At 58.9% G+C, this 14,218-nt stretch overlaps 1 protein-coding gene across 1 annotated transcript in view; it reads right to left on the reverse strand.

The window, feature by feature from the left end:
- Window positions 1-1,947: 1,947 nt before the first annotated feature.
- The window catches only part of HCN4 (hyperpolarization activated cyclic nucleotide gated potassium channel 4), a 41,236-nt gene continuing 28,965 nt past the window's right edge, over window positions 1,948-14,218 (reverse strand). The window contains exons 3-8 of the mRNA XM_032865007.1: window positions 9,864-10,025; window positions 7,589-7,807; window positions 4,506-4,652; window positions 4,166-4,406; window positions 3,713-3,877; window positions 1,948-3,611 (exon numbers count right to left, since the gene is read on the reverse strand). Of these exons, the coding sequence (XP_032720898.1) occupies window positions 2,152-3,611; window positions 3,713-3,877; window positions 4,166-4,406; window positions 4,506-4,652; window positions 7,589-7,807; window positions 9,864-10,025 (2,394 nt within the window). The 3' untranslated portion in view covers window positions 1,948-2,151. The remainder of the gene's footprint in view (window positions 3,612-3,712; window positions 3,878-4,165; window positions 4,407-4,505; window positions 4,653-7,588; window positions 7,808-9,863; window positions 10,026-14,218) is intronic.

The raw sequence follows: 14,218 nt of genomic DNA on the forward strand, positions 1-14,218 counted from the left end.
ACCTTCTGTCCTGGATGACTGCCTCCCTCTCATGTGGCCCATCCATGGAGATACTGGCCTGCCCCATATCCCAGGACAACTCAGGACCAAATCTGATCTTGACTTCATTCTGGCTGGAGCATGGAGAGGGGTTCTGGATGGACATGGCAGGACCAGTCTTCCCCACTGTGCAGGTCTTGGCAGCCAAACCTGCTCCAGCCTGATAGGCGGCTGGAGGCAGGGTCTGGTTGAAGAGGAGTGTCCCTCAGGAGGCATCTGAGCTGCTTTCACATCAGCCCCCATTCTGAACCTACTTCTGGCTTCCAGTTGCCTTCAGAATCAAGGCCAGTCCCCTCCGGCTGCCCTCCAACACCTCTGGATCCCCACCCAAAGCCCTCTCCGCACCTGCACATCCACCTCGGGCCCATCCTGTGTCCTCCATCCCACCCCACTCCCCTTTCTCGCTTCCCCCCTTCTCTTACCTTTCCTTCCTCTTCCTTCCTCCTAACTCTTCCCACCTCTCAAGGCCTGGCTCAAGCCCACGGCTGGCCACAGGAGGCCCTTCAGGAGGCCCAGCCACCTCCTGTGTCCTGAGATCATAAGGTCCTGGAGCTCTCAGCCAGGGTTCTCTGGGCTCTCACCATAGCTTGTTGGAGCGGTGGGCTGGGCACATGAGGAGGGAACAGAAGAGATGTGATTTATTGAGCACCTACTATGGTGTGTGCCAGGCACGAGGCTGGGCATTTCACATCTGCTACTTTTCTCATCTGGTCCTCATAGGTTCTTGTGAAGTGGTACCATAATCATTCCCATTTTACAAGCGAGGGAATAGACTCAGGTCTGATAGCTAGCCCAAGGTCATACAGCTAAGAAGTGGCAGGACTGGGATTTGAACCCAGGTCTCATTGCTTCCAAAATCTGGTCTCTTCCCACACCACCACGCCTGGGGACTCACTCAGTCCCTCTCAACAGTTGCTTCTGGAAGGGAACTAGGTTTTGGCCTCAGGCAGTCATGGATTTAAATCTCCTATCACTCCTGGCTCTGCCACTCCTAGTTACACAAATCTGGAAAAAAGGCCTCAAACTCAAGTTTCCTCACCTGTGAAATGGGGAGAATCAAAGTACCCACCTCATGGTCTTTGTGAAATTGAAGGAGTTAATGTGTGTAAAGTGCTAAACCAGTGCTTGGCACAGAGCAGACTCAATAAATAGAAGTTCGCCTCACCTCCCACCATACAGATGGGAAAACGGAGGGCCACGGAGGTGATAGGATGTGCTTGAGCCCCACAGGGAAGGAGGGGGTCTTCTGCTTCCAGGTGGTGAGATGTCAGGCTAGGACTGGACTTGAGACCAGAGATGGTGAGGAAGGGAGCCTGCTGAGAGGTCTTGGGGTCCTCTTCCCTGAGGACTGGAAAGAACACTTCCCCAGACCCTGTGGTGCCCAGCCTGAGGGCCAGGCCGGGTTGCTGGATGTAAGGTGACCTGGGTGTCCTGGCAACATGGGGTTACAATGTGCGCACATGTGAGTGGCTATCTACACGGCTCTACAGAGCACTACATAGCTATACATATACACATCTTACATACATATACATATACATGTTCATGTTCATATACATATCTTCCTAAGTTTGCAGTAGAAAAAAAATGCAAGACTCTCAGGGCCCTGGCCCCATTTTGTCTCAAAGACTCAGGTGACTGAGGCTCCCCAGGAACATATCCAGGGACAACCCCTTCCTGTGGGGGAAAAAGATGACCCCCACAGAATGGGGCTCCAAGTTCACAGCTACGGGGCTGGTGGGGACTGTTGCCCTAAAACGGATACAATAACAGATCTGCTCTAAGAAACCCCAAAGGTGGGTGACCCCTGCTGCCATCAAGCCCCAGAAACCCCCACCTGCCTTCTTCTGGCTTTTGCCTTTGGGCCCTGCCTGCTTCCCTTCCCCCTCCCTCCCTCCCTCTAGTGCTGAGTATTAAAATAGTCTATAAAAGCAAGTGACCAAAAATCTATAGCTCTAAGAATACCTGGTTATTTTCTGCTGTCTTTTGTTTTTCTGGTGTGGGTTTTTTTTTTTTAAATGATAATTATTATTGTTATTGGTATATCTCCTAATCACAGTTAAACCTGAAGGGAGAAAAAAAGAAGAGAGAAGAAGGAAGGAGGGGCCCCGCTCATAGATTGGACGGCAGTTTGGAGCGCACTGGCTCAGACCTGGCCCCAGGTTCCCTCTGGGGGGCAGCAGTCAGAGGGGGCCCCCCAGAAGAGGCGGCTCTTGCCCCAAACAAAGAAAGAGGGGGTGGCAAAGAACCTGAGGATGTCTTCCGAGGCAGAGTGACATGCTGGCCAGGGACGGCACCATAGGGCCTCCCCGGGGGAACGAGGCCCCCGCTGCCCCCGCTAGCGCCGCCGGCCCTGGGGACCAGCGGGAAGGCCGCCACGGACTCCCCCGAGGAGTGCGGAGAGGCTCTGCGGAGAGTCTGCGCCCCGTCCTGGGGCAGGGCCGGCTGGGAGGCTGAGATGAGCTTGAGGTCCTGGGTGAGGCGGCCCGGGGTGAGGGGTGGCGTGCCGCGGCGCTGCGGTACCTGGGGAGCCGGGGGGCTGGAGGCGGGCGGCAGGAGCAAGGAACCGTGGGAGCCGGAGGCCCGAGGGGGGGCACTTGGGAAAGTTCTTGGGGGGCCGGGGCTGTGGCCTGGGGGGCTGAGACCTCCGCGGGGGGGAAAGGCTACGGGAGAAGCCCCCCCGGAGACCCCCGCCACGAAGGACGGCCGCTCCGGTTGCCGCGGGGGCGTCTCTGGCGTACTTGGCGGGCCGGCGGCCAGGCCGGGGGACAGCTCCCCAGGTGGCTGGCCCAGCTGCCCGGGGCTGGCCGAAGGGGACCGGGAGGAGGGCGGGGGCGGCAGGAAGTGCTCCAGGAGTCCCAGGCCCCCCCGGGCCCCCGGCAGCGGGGGCGGCGGCTGGTTGGCCTGCGGCGAGCGGGCGCCGGACTGCAGCGGCGTGAGCAGCGGAGAGTCGGACGAGGACAGGGAGCCGCCCAGCGCCTTGTGGAAGTGGCCGAAGCCGGTGGCCGCGGTGGCGGCTGCGGAGGCGGAGGGCGTGGGAGCCGGGGAGGAGCCGCCGAGCCCGGGGGGCGGGGAGGAGCCGGACGAGGGCAGGAGCGGGCTCAGGCCCGCGGGCGCGGAGAAGCCGGCCAGCTGCTGGATGTGGAAGGAGGAGGAAGACGGCGTGTCCACCTGCGACGGGCTGCTGGCGGGCGAGGCGGAGCCCAGCGCCGACGGGATCAGGGACTGCAGCCGCTTCAGGTGTCGGGGCGTCTGCCCCGCGCCGAGGCCGCCCAGCCCGGGGCCGGGAGGGGGGCGGAAGATGGCGGCGGGCAGGCGGGGGTGGTGGGTGAGCGCGATGGCCACCGAGGTGGTGGCCGCGGCGGCCTGCAGCGGCGCCTGGATCAGCGGCGTCCAGATGACCGGCGTGGGGGTCGGGGTGGCCGAGGCGGCGGCCTGGACGCGGTGAGCGCAGTGAGCCATCTCGCGGTCATGCTGCACGATCTGCTGGATGATCTCGTTCTCCTGGTAGTTGAAGACGCCTGAGTTGAGGTCGTGCTGGACTTTGTGGAGGAGGATGGAGTTCTTCTTGCCTGGGCCACGGAAGGAGAGCAGGGGCTCAGGCCAGAGCGGGAGGCCAGGCGGTGGGCGAAGGGGTTCCCCTCCCAGCCGCCACCCGGCCCGGTCCCCTCACCGATGCGGTCCAGGCGGTCCAGCGCCACAGTCTCGAAGGCCCGCCGCATCATGGGGTACTCCTCCAGCACTTCATTGAAGTTGTCCACACTCAGCGAGTAGAGGCGGCAGTAGGTGTCGGCCCTCACGCTGGCCGTGCGCCGGCCCCGAGTCAGCAAGCAGATCTCTGCCAGGACAGCGGGAGGGGGTGCTCGAAGGGGCCTCCTGCTCGCCCCTGACCTGGGTTCCCAACGTCTGGTAGGGACGCCTGACGGTCACAAGGCCCCATCCCCAGGGGTGACCACACTAGATGCCCCCAAGTGGGTGCCAGGCTCTTCCTGGGCCCCAGCTCCCCCCCACACACAGGGCCACAGGCCCTCACCTCCAAGCAGGGGCCAGAAGAGCCCCAAACATCGCCCTCAGTATCTCTCCAGCCCGTTCCCCTGTCCCCCTAGGGCTCCGCCGGCCACCTCACCTCCAAAGTAGGAGCCATCTGCCAGCTTGGTCTCCTTGTTGCCCTTGGTGAGCACACTGACCACGCCATGCTGGATGAAGTACATCTTCTTGCCGATGGTGCCCTCGCGGATGATGTAGTCCCCGGGCTGGAAGACCTCGAAGCGCAGCTTGGTCAGCATGGAGGTCACGAAGTTGGGGTCCGCGTTGGCGAACAGCGGCATGGAGGCCACCAGCTTCCGGCAGTTGAAGTTGATGATCTCCTAATCCGCAGACAGGGTGGAGAAGATGAGGGAGCCGCCCTGCAGGAGGGAAGCTCCCCTCCTGGCCGCAAGCCCCCGCACCCCCCCGCCACCGCGTACCTCCCTCAGTGGCTCGCTCAGCTCGCCCAGGATGCTCTCCTCGTCGAACATCTTGCCTTGGTAGCGGTGCTCATAGTAGTCGTGGATGCGCTGCCGCGTGTCGGGTGGGAGCTTGTGGAAGGACATGTACTGCTCCACCTGCTTGTACTGAGTCGCGAGAGAGGGAGAGGGCGTCACCTCCTGAGGGCCTCGGCCTGCTGCTGACCAGAGCTGGCACGGACCCTGTGGGCCTCCTTGGCCCAGCCTGGCTCCTCGATGCCGAGATCCTCGGTGGGGGTGTGCCCCAAACCATGGTCCTGACTCCCAGCTGCCTGGGGCGGGGGAGGGCTTCCATCAGCGTGCCCGGGGCTCTGGAGCTGGCTGGGGACAACAGGGGCTATCCAAAGCCCCATTCCAGGCCAACCAACCAGAGTCCATCAAGTTTCCTCTGCCCCTGGCTCTTTCCTGTGTCACACTGTGGATGAGAGAAGGCTCACGGGTCCTGGAGGAACTCTTTGCTACCAGTGATCACACTGGCTGGGCAGCAGGGTCGGGCCACAGTGGGTTGAGGGGACCCAGAGGCTGAAGTCAGGATGCCTGACCCGTCATACACTGTGTATCCAAACACGGCCCCTGGCTGGCTCCAAGTCATTTTGTGGAAGAGTGACTCTAGCCCACGGGGATGGCCAGGGTAGAACAAGTTCCTTAAGCAGAGGTTGGGGATAAGAGATTTGAGACCTGAAATGCCCAGGGCTCAAGCAAATACGAAATGCTCCCATCTACCCGGGGTGAAGTTGTGGGGTCTGCTCCAGCATCCTGGGACTGCGGGTGCAGAGTGGGGGTCCACAGGGGCATGTTAGGCAGAAACAGAGTAGGCAAGAGCAGAGTTTTCCCACACTGAGATGGAAGGGAAATTCCTATACCCCAGGAACAAGCAGAAGAGGGGAGCCTGTTTTCACACATTGGTGCTCCCAAGAGGCGGGGATACAGTATGGCTGCAGACAGATGCCAGCAGGCAACCGAGGCCTGGGAGATGAAGTTTCCATGCATTCCTCCAGCCAAGCTGGCTCTGTCTGCTCGAGGTTGTGCCCAGCCCCAGGAGACAGGGACTTCCCTGCTGGCTATGGGAACAGGGGCAGAACAGCTAAAGCTGTGTTTTAGAGAATTCCCCATGCCTGGAACATCCATAGTGGTGGGGAGGCAGGGTCTGGAGACGGGGCGGGAGTTGGAAGCTGGCTAAAGTGGTCTAGGCGAGAGCGAGAAGTGGGGACCAAAGGGAGGTAATACATTTCAGAGAGATTTATGGGTGAATCATATTGGAGAGCCATTAGCTAAAGAACCAGATAAAGACAACTCTCAAATGGAAAGTCACAAGCAGCTTGGCTCTGCCCTCGAATTAACCTTGGTGCTTCTTCTAAACTATCCCTGACTGGAGTCCCGACTGAGCCCCCATCCCGGTCCCACACCTAGCCCTGATCCTGGTTTCACACGGAGTCCTGACCTGGTCACAGGCTGGGCCCTGATGCAGGCCCACATTGATCCCTCCCCTGGCCCTGGACTAAACCCTGGCCTTTATAACCTGACTCCTCCTCTCCTTCCTCTTTCCAGCTCCCTCATTCCTAACCCAGAACCCTTTGTTCTAATCAGGTTGATTTCTTTCCCACCCATCAAGCTCATCATGGTGGCTAGCCTAGAATTCTCTTCTACCTTCTTTCTCTGCCTCCCCAAACTGCCCCTCCCACCCTGGGCTGGCTCTGCAGACTCCTGAACTTTCCTTCTGGCAGGATGGGACCTGGGCCTCCATGTCTTGGTCACCCCAGCAAGGGACAGTACATGGGGCAGACAGGCAGGCAGCCAGTTAATCAATACACACTAAGCCCTGCTAAGTGCCTGACTTAGCAATTCAATAGAGAGGGACCCCAGCAATTCAATAGAGAGGGACAGACCTGGGTCCTGCCCTCACGGAGCCACCACCTGGACAGGCAGGACATGGACACTGAACAACAGACTGCACAGAGGAATCAAATATGGCAGGAGTCCCAAGTGTGGTGAAGGGGAATTAGAGGGCACCAGGGGTTCACATGATGGGTGGGGCTGACGGGGTCACAGAAAGCTCACCAAGGTGAAGTGCAGGCTGAGAGGTGGAGAAGTGGTCTGGTGAAAAGGAGCGAGGAGCGTTCCAGGCTAGTGTCCGTGCCAAGGCCCTGTGGCAGGAGGGCACATGCAAGGAGCAGGCCTGGTGAGGCTGGAATAGAGGGCTGTAGGGCCCATGGCATGATCTGGGCATGAGAAGGGCAAGGGCCAGATTATGCCCCTTAAATGCCAGGCTGAGGAACCCCACTGTGGAGCTCCTCTGCATCTGCAAGTAACAAGAAGACTCTGACGAGTTTTAAGCAGGATGATATGATCAACTTTACATTTTTTAGGTGCCTGATCTATCTGCCATGCAGAGTATGGAGTGGAAGGTGCCAGATGGAGCTCATTTAGCCAATAAATGTTGAAGAGCCTACTCCATGCTCACACAGTCTTAGCAGTTGGCACACAGCACTCCCTCCTCATAAACCCCATGATATGACCCCTTCTCCTTGCTGTCTCCATCTTACAGATAAGCAAATGGGCCACAGAGGTGGGAAGTAACATGCCCACACTCCATGGACAGCTGGGTATATCACTTGGACCCCACTGTACAGGGAGAGCTAGAAGGACCAGCCAGAGGGGGAGGATGGAAAGCCGAGAGTGTGCAGTTACAGAAACCAAGTGCCAAGCCAAGAAGGGAGTGATAACTGTCAAATACCACTGAGATGCCCTGCGGGTGGGGGGGACCCAAAGGGAACCATTGGCTTTAGTAATGCAGAGGGCACTGGCGAACTTCAATTCCATGGGCTGAGCCACGGATTCAGCAATCATAAACAACCTGCGGTTTTGTTTGTTTCAGGAACTTGCCCACGAGAAAGAGGCGAGCAGCCGAGGCCAGAGGATGTAGAAGGCAGAACACGTCAGGGGTCTGGTGGGGACCCACCCCGGCTGCCAGCCCGTGCTCCCTGGGGACCGCGGGTCAGGTTCTCCTGAGTCAACCCAAGAGGGACCCCAGCTTTCCGCCCTACCTTTTCCTGGTACTGGCGCCGGGAGGAGTCCAGGGACTGGATGAGGGCCGTGGCGTGGCCGATGAACATGGCATAGCAGGTGGCACCCACAATCATGCTGAGCATGGTGAGCCAGACGTCCGACATGCCCACGGGTGCCTGCCGTCCGTACCCGATGCACAGCATGTGGCTCATGGCCTTGAAGAGTGCATACGAATACTGCTTTCCCCAGGAGTTGTTCTGCGGACAAGTTGGAGGGGGTGCTGTGAATGGCCGCCACTCTCACTAGCAGCTAGAAAGGCCCCTGCCACCTCCCACCCCTCAGCCTAACTTTTCCCAGTGGCTGAGCCCAGCAAGCCCAACCTTGCTGCTGGCTAAAGGCCTCGGGTGAGGGGCAGGAGGCCCACGCTGGTGACCTGCGGTGACAGTGAATCCCTGACTTGGGCCTTTCTCTTGCTCTGGGGGATCAGGGACCAGTCCCCAGCAAAAGGAGGGGAGCCAGCCTCACCCCCTCTGACTTCTCAGTCCCCATAGGGCTGCCTCGAGCCCCCCTAAGCAGCCAAAGTCTCCAGGCTGAGCGACCCTGCTGTCCTCCACTTGCTGAAATAGCTCTATGCCCCCCCCCCCCCCCCCCCCCGCAAACTACTGCCAAGTGAAGCCCATTTCCCCACTGACCTCAATTATAAAACCAGATATGCTTCCCCTGGGGGGACAGGCTACGGCAGACCGAGCCAAAAACACTGTCCTCATTTTGGGTGAGCAAAGTCTAAGCGCTGCAGAGCTAACTCGCCTCCTGGGTGAGCCCTGCCGGAATGGGTCCAGGGCTGAGGGCCCCCTAGTCCACCCCCACCAGGAACTGGGCTGTCTGGAACAGACACTGCTTGGGGGCTGGAGGGAGGAAGGGAGTGAGTGAGGCTCCTGGCTATTTTTGTCTCCAAAGCCAGTCAGTGTCTCAAGGAAGTCTCTGTGTGGGAACACTGGGCGCAGAAGGGCCATCTCCTGAATTTAGTGCGCGTGTGGGCCTGTCACCCTCACACAGAGGAAACTGTCCCTGAAGAGGAAGCTGCCAGATGAACCCCAGCATCTGCCACCTCCCCCACTGTCTCCTGTTCACACAGGGGACATGTTAAGCAATGACGCGCAGGGCCCGCAGAGCGGTGCCCAGAGCCCCAGACCCCTCCACGGTCAGCCGGCCGCTCCTGGCACCTGGAGAAAGGCTCAGCACTGCCAGCCACGTTCAAGGTCACTCAGATGGTCCCAGACAAAGCTGAGCGGGTCTGGTGGCTCTCGGTGCAGACCAGGTTGGGAGGTCAGCGGGGCTGATCCCGGGGTGCTGGCCTCGGATCCCAGCCTGGGGACCTGGGGTGGCCCCCAGCTGCCTCCAGTCAGGGCTTCCGGCCTTACCGCTGAGCCTCTGGGGACCAGGAAATTCAATCCGTATGGCCAATTCATTTACACTTAGCTCATCAAAAGGCTGTTTTGTAAAGGCCTATTTGATGCTGAAAGATGCCTCAGGGTCTCTTTCGCCTCTTTCAAAGCTGGTTTCTCCTCCCCTGGGGCTCTGGGGATTTGCCGCCAGACCCAACCCTGCAGACCCAACCACATAGACTGGGCTGGAGAAGGAGGGAGGCAGGGTTCACCAGACCCAGAGAAATGTTCACGGGTCTAGGGGGTCCTCACCCGGCCCAGTGCCCACTCTATCTTTGGGAGACGATGGGGGGAGCGGGGTCTGCGTTATGGCTTCCCAGCCCCCATTCCATCTCCCTCTCCCCCTCACAGGGCTGGTGGTAGGGAGGTGGTCCTCACCCCTGCAGAGCAGTGTGTGTCTGAGAGGTGGGGCTGGGGGCAGGGAAAGGAGCAGGTAGAGGACAGCCCAGCTCAGCAGAAGGGTAGCCCGGACTAGGCGCTGTCCACAGTGCTCCTCACAGGTTTCTCTTTCCTCGGGCTCAGCTTTTAGGGTTGGTCTGCCTCTGGGGAACCAAGGGAGGAGGGCCGGAGCCCCCAGCCAGCTTGGCCACACTTGATACGGTCTGAGAATGGCCAGATCTCCGTCTCCTTGGGTGAAGTCAGGGCCGAACACCAGGGCTCCTGACGGCGCGGGAGGCCAGAAGAAGGCCGGGGAGCGAGCAGGGCGCAGCTGAGGGCCCTGGGACGGACCTATATCAGCTGGAGTCCTGCGCCCATGGGCACCAAGGGGGCAGCCCAGGACCCCACGTGCCGGGGCTTGGGACTCCCAGGCTGTGGAGTGACTCTGCCCACCCAGGCAGCACCCGCCCCACTCTTGCCGGGCACTCACCACCATGTTGTTGATGGACACCCAGCAGTCGTCGGGGAAGTCCTGCAGCATGGGCACCAGGAACTGCAGGCAGCCGTCCCAGTGGCAGAGCAGAAGCATCATGCCAATGAGGTTCACTATGCGCACCACGGCGCTCGCCAGGTCGTAGGTCATGTGGAAGATCTGGAGGCAGACGGAAAGAAACGTTAAGATGGGTGGCCGGCCGAGATGGGGTGGCCCCGCTCTGCCAGCCCCTGCGGCGGCTGCCGGCCACCGCCATATGCGGACTTGGCGGAGCAGCCAGCCTGGGGCGGGTGCAGGTGCGTGCGGGGTCAAGGGTGGCAGGTGGCAGAAAGGTGGCTTGGAATAAGCAGGCTGGGGGACCCAGGGAGACGGCTCCTGGGATTCAGGCAGATGGGGGAGCCTCCCCCAGGAAGTTCAGCCCTGCAGGCCGGATATCTGAAGGGAGGGCCCCTGGAGTCCCCGGCAGCCCCAGAGTGGGCGGAGAAGCTGTCTCCAGGCCATGAAGACCACAGGGAGAAGAGTTAACGGGCACGAAGCTCCTCAGGGGACCCGTCTGTCGGACCAGGGCCATTGTGTTTCCCCAGACCTGCTGCTTTAGGCGGAGGACCTACCAGGGGCTGGGCAGCGGCAGGGCGGGGTGGGGGTTGGGGAGAGGGGTTCTGCTCGGGGCAGCCACAGAACTGAAGGGGAAGTAGCTTGGACACACGGGCTCCCCGATCACACAGACCTTGATCCCAGACCCACTTCTACCCAATTCCCAGCTGTGCAACCTTGAGCAAGTCCCTGAACCTCTCTGATTATGTTTCCTCATCTGGAAAATGGCAATGAAAATTCTTACCCGAGTGGACCGTCAGGGGTATTAAATTATACATATAAAGCTCTCGGTACTATAGAAGTATTCCACAAATTGCGAACCATTACTCATTGATGGGTTGTTGTTAATAATTAATCTTTATGATTTGTTCATATGTATTAGTAGTCATGCTCTCCCGTATCGCTTAATAAAGCACAGAGCCTGCAACCACAGCCCAGCGCCAGCGTGCACCTCCACTCCTGTGGCTCCTAGGAGAGGCTGATTAAAGCCTGGTGGGGCAGGGCCAGGGTGGGCACATCCCAGCATCCTTGCCCCGCCCCCCAGAGCTGCTGCTTGGTCTGGTATCAACGGGGATCCCCATACTGACGGGGCAGTGAGGGGACAGAGATCTGGAAGGAAGTCAGAGGTCTCTGGACTCTGGTCTTGCCCTGGTCTAGGAGACTCTGGGGGCAGGATGGGGTAGAATTTGGTGGCGGAGGGCAGGTCAATCTGATAGTAGTGACTTCAGTTTCCCCTTCTGAAATGTGGGCATAGTTTGGGGTAAGGTTTGGAAAAGCCAAACATGAATACTGCTTGTTGGTTGCGTCCAGGGTCGTGCCCACCTGCACCCGCCTTAGCACAACTCTGGATGTTCCAGCCAAAAGACGATGGAGACTTTTCAGGATGAAGTGGATCCTGGAAAGGTTCAGGGAGGGTGGTGGTCCATCACCCCTGTGGCCCTGGTGTCAGAGGGACAATAATACCACATCTGAGTGGGGGCATGTGGGCCCACAGCCATCATCTCATTTAACCTCACAACAACCCTTTGCTGAAAATATTATTAATCCATTTTATACCAAGGCTTGGAGAAGGAAAGGGACTGGCCACCGTCATGGTGGCAGTGGGAGAGGCACGTCTGAGCCCAGGGCTGCCAGCAGATTATCAGACTGGCCCAGTGTGGGAATGATGGTTTCCAGGAGTTATTTTGCAGATGGAACAACTCAAACCCAATGTGGCTGAGCGATGTGGCTGAATTCACACGGCAAAGGGACCCAGGCGCGGCTGGAACTCCCCAGCGTCTCGCCTCAGTAAGGCCCAGGCTGTCAGCACACCACTCCCCACCGAGCTGCTGCGTCAATGTCAACGTCAGGGGTGTGGGGCATGAGACACCGGCCAGGGCAGGATGGGTCTGGGGCCCACGTCTAGGAGCCAGGGCATGCCTGAGTGTGCAGTGGTGACTCTGGCCATCCGTCCACTGCTGGCCTTGCAGCGGGGCCTGGACCCTGAGCCTGGGAAGCTCCTCAGCCTCTCCCCACCATCCCCAGCAGCTCCCAAGCACCAGCACCCCAGCTGTGGCTCTGAGGGGAGATCTCACTTTGGGCTCTTCACTGCTTAGGTGAACGCAATAGCTCTATGACCTTGGGCAAATCACTAGCCTTTCAGAGTCCAAGATGACCAGGATGCCACCAGCTCCCCAGACTCAAGAGGGTAGGGAAGGCAAGTGACGTGGAACCATCCAGTCTCAGAGATGGCCAGTACCTGCCCTCACATCCCACTGCATCTCAGCCTCCCATCAGCTAAGACAAGCTAGATATCTGCCCCCCATTTCTCGAGGTTACTAGAGAATTAAACTGGCTAAGAAAGTCCTCTGGGCCCTGAACACAGCATGGGTAGGGTCTTTATTACAAAACTCCTTGGTTTCCTAGACTGGATGTTTGTGTCCCCCTAAATTCATATGTTGAAGCCCAAACCCCCACTGTGATGGCATTAGGAGTTGGGGCCTTCAGGAGGTGATGAGGTCATGGGGAGGTGGAGCCCCATGAATGGGGTCTATGCCCTTAGAAGAAGAGACACGAGAAGGAGGAGCTCTCGGCTGTGCGAGGCCACAGCAAGCAGGTGGCAATCCACAAATGAGGACGAGGGCCTCAGACAGAAGGTGACCATGCTGGCACCCCGATTTGTCCTTCCAGCCTCCAGAACTGTGAAAAATAAATGTTCGTCGAAGCCCCCAGGTACGTGGTATTCTGTTCCAACGGCCCAAGCGGGGCCGTACTTGCGGGGTCTGTGGGAGAGAGTACTATGTGGCTTCTGTAGTATGCAGTGTATCTTACAGGTAGCCTGGGACCCCTTTGAGAAAGTGCCCTCCCACCCCGGGGCAGCTCACGGAATCTGCCCCGGGCATGAATCCCTCTGGGCCTTCGAGACAGAGCTATCTGGATTGGTATATTTTCATGCAATACCTGCTTTCCTTTGGGTATGACCTATGTTTCTGGTTCCTTCGTAGCTCATCTTCCTCCAGGATCGGGTCCTTGCCTAGTTTTGCCTTTATCATGACCTCAGCAATGACTGGGGCAGAGCACGTGGTGTGCTCTCAGGAACTGAGAAGTGCTTCATGACAGAGGTAAAGGGCAAGGTGACGGTGACTGGGATGGGAAAGAGGGGTTCAGGGCCGCCACGAGTGTACGGGGCGGCATTTGGAAAAGCCCCCACTCTGGGCAGGTGCAGCCAACAGGAACTCCGCCTCTGCCTACACGGGAAGGAAAAGGTACCTTTTCCTGGAGGTGGGCACAGACTCACGAGTCCTGCAGAGCTTCGGGGTGGTGGTGGGGGAGCTGGGCACTGGGCTAACGAAGCAGGCGGTTGCTGGAAGGGGGCCCGGTGGAGGTGGGGAGGGGTGGGAAGGGGGGAGTTTTGGGTGCTTGGGAGGGGTACTGTGGCTGGCTCTCAAAGGCCCAACATAGCAAAACCTGAACTTCCTGCCAAGAGTTGGTGGCAGGGGCAGAGACACCCATTTAGGCGAGGAGGGTACCCCGGGCAGTGAGCACACTCACCCCAGGCCCAACCCAACGGCACCCAGATGTGGTTGCTGAGAGTGAGGCTGGCTGTTGCTGGGAGAGGCAGCTAAATCCTTGTGTGTCCCCGCTGTGGGCTGGGGCCGCAGGTCATCCGCAAGTCAGCTGCGTTGCATAAATATTTATCTTGCTCTTTATACTTCATTAAAACCCCCTTTTATGATGTTGGTTCTGACTGTGGGGGTTGAGTACCTTCATTTCCAGGCCCTGCAAGGCTCGCTGGGTGGACAGCCTGGACGGCTCACTCTCTGTGCCCCATGTGGCCCTCGGGGGAGGCACCGTAGTGTTCCCACTACAGTGCGGAGACAGAGCGACATGTCTTCCACCTGGGCCAAGCGCCTTCTCTGCTCTGAGCAATGGGTCCTTATCTGTGTAATGGGTCAACAACTGCCAGCTCCCAGGGCTGTCTTGGGGATCAGAAGAGATGATGTCCACAGCTGGTATACAGTAGGTACTCAATGCATGTTTGTTCCTTTCCTTCCCTCTCTTCCCCAGCCTTCAAACAAAGAGGTGGATTCTCAGTCCTGGGGCAAGATCAGCAATTGGAGTTTCTACCAAGGCCTCATCTTGGGGCCGGGTTGAATTCCCTCCCAGGGTGACTCGTTTTCTCCTCAGGGAAAAGGAACAACTTCTCCCTGCATCTCCGGACCCAGTTACTACACTGGGGTCAGCAATCCCAGGCCTGAGAGGATGGCTGGTGCGTGTGT

The sequence above is a fragment of the Lontra canadensis genome, unplaced genomic scaffold (assembly GCF_010015895.1).
Source record: "Lontra canadensis isolate GAN:19392208 unplaced genomic scaffold, GSC_riverotter_1.0 scaffold28, whole genome shotgun sequence".
Taxonomy (NCBI): Eukaryota; Metazoa; Chordata; class Mammalia; order Carnivora; family Mustelidae; genus Lontra; species Lontra canadensis.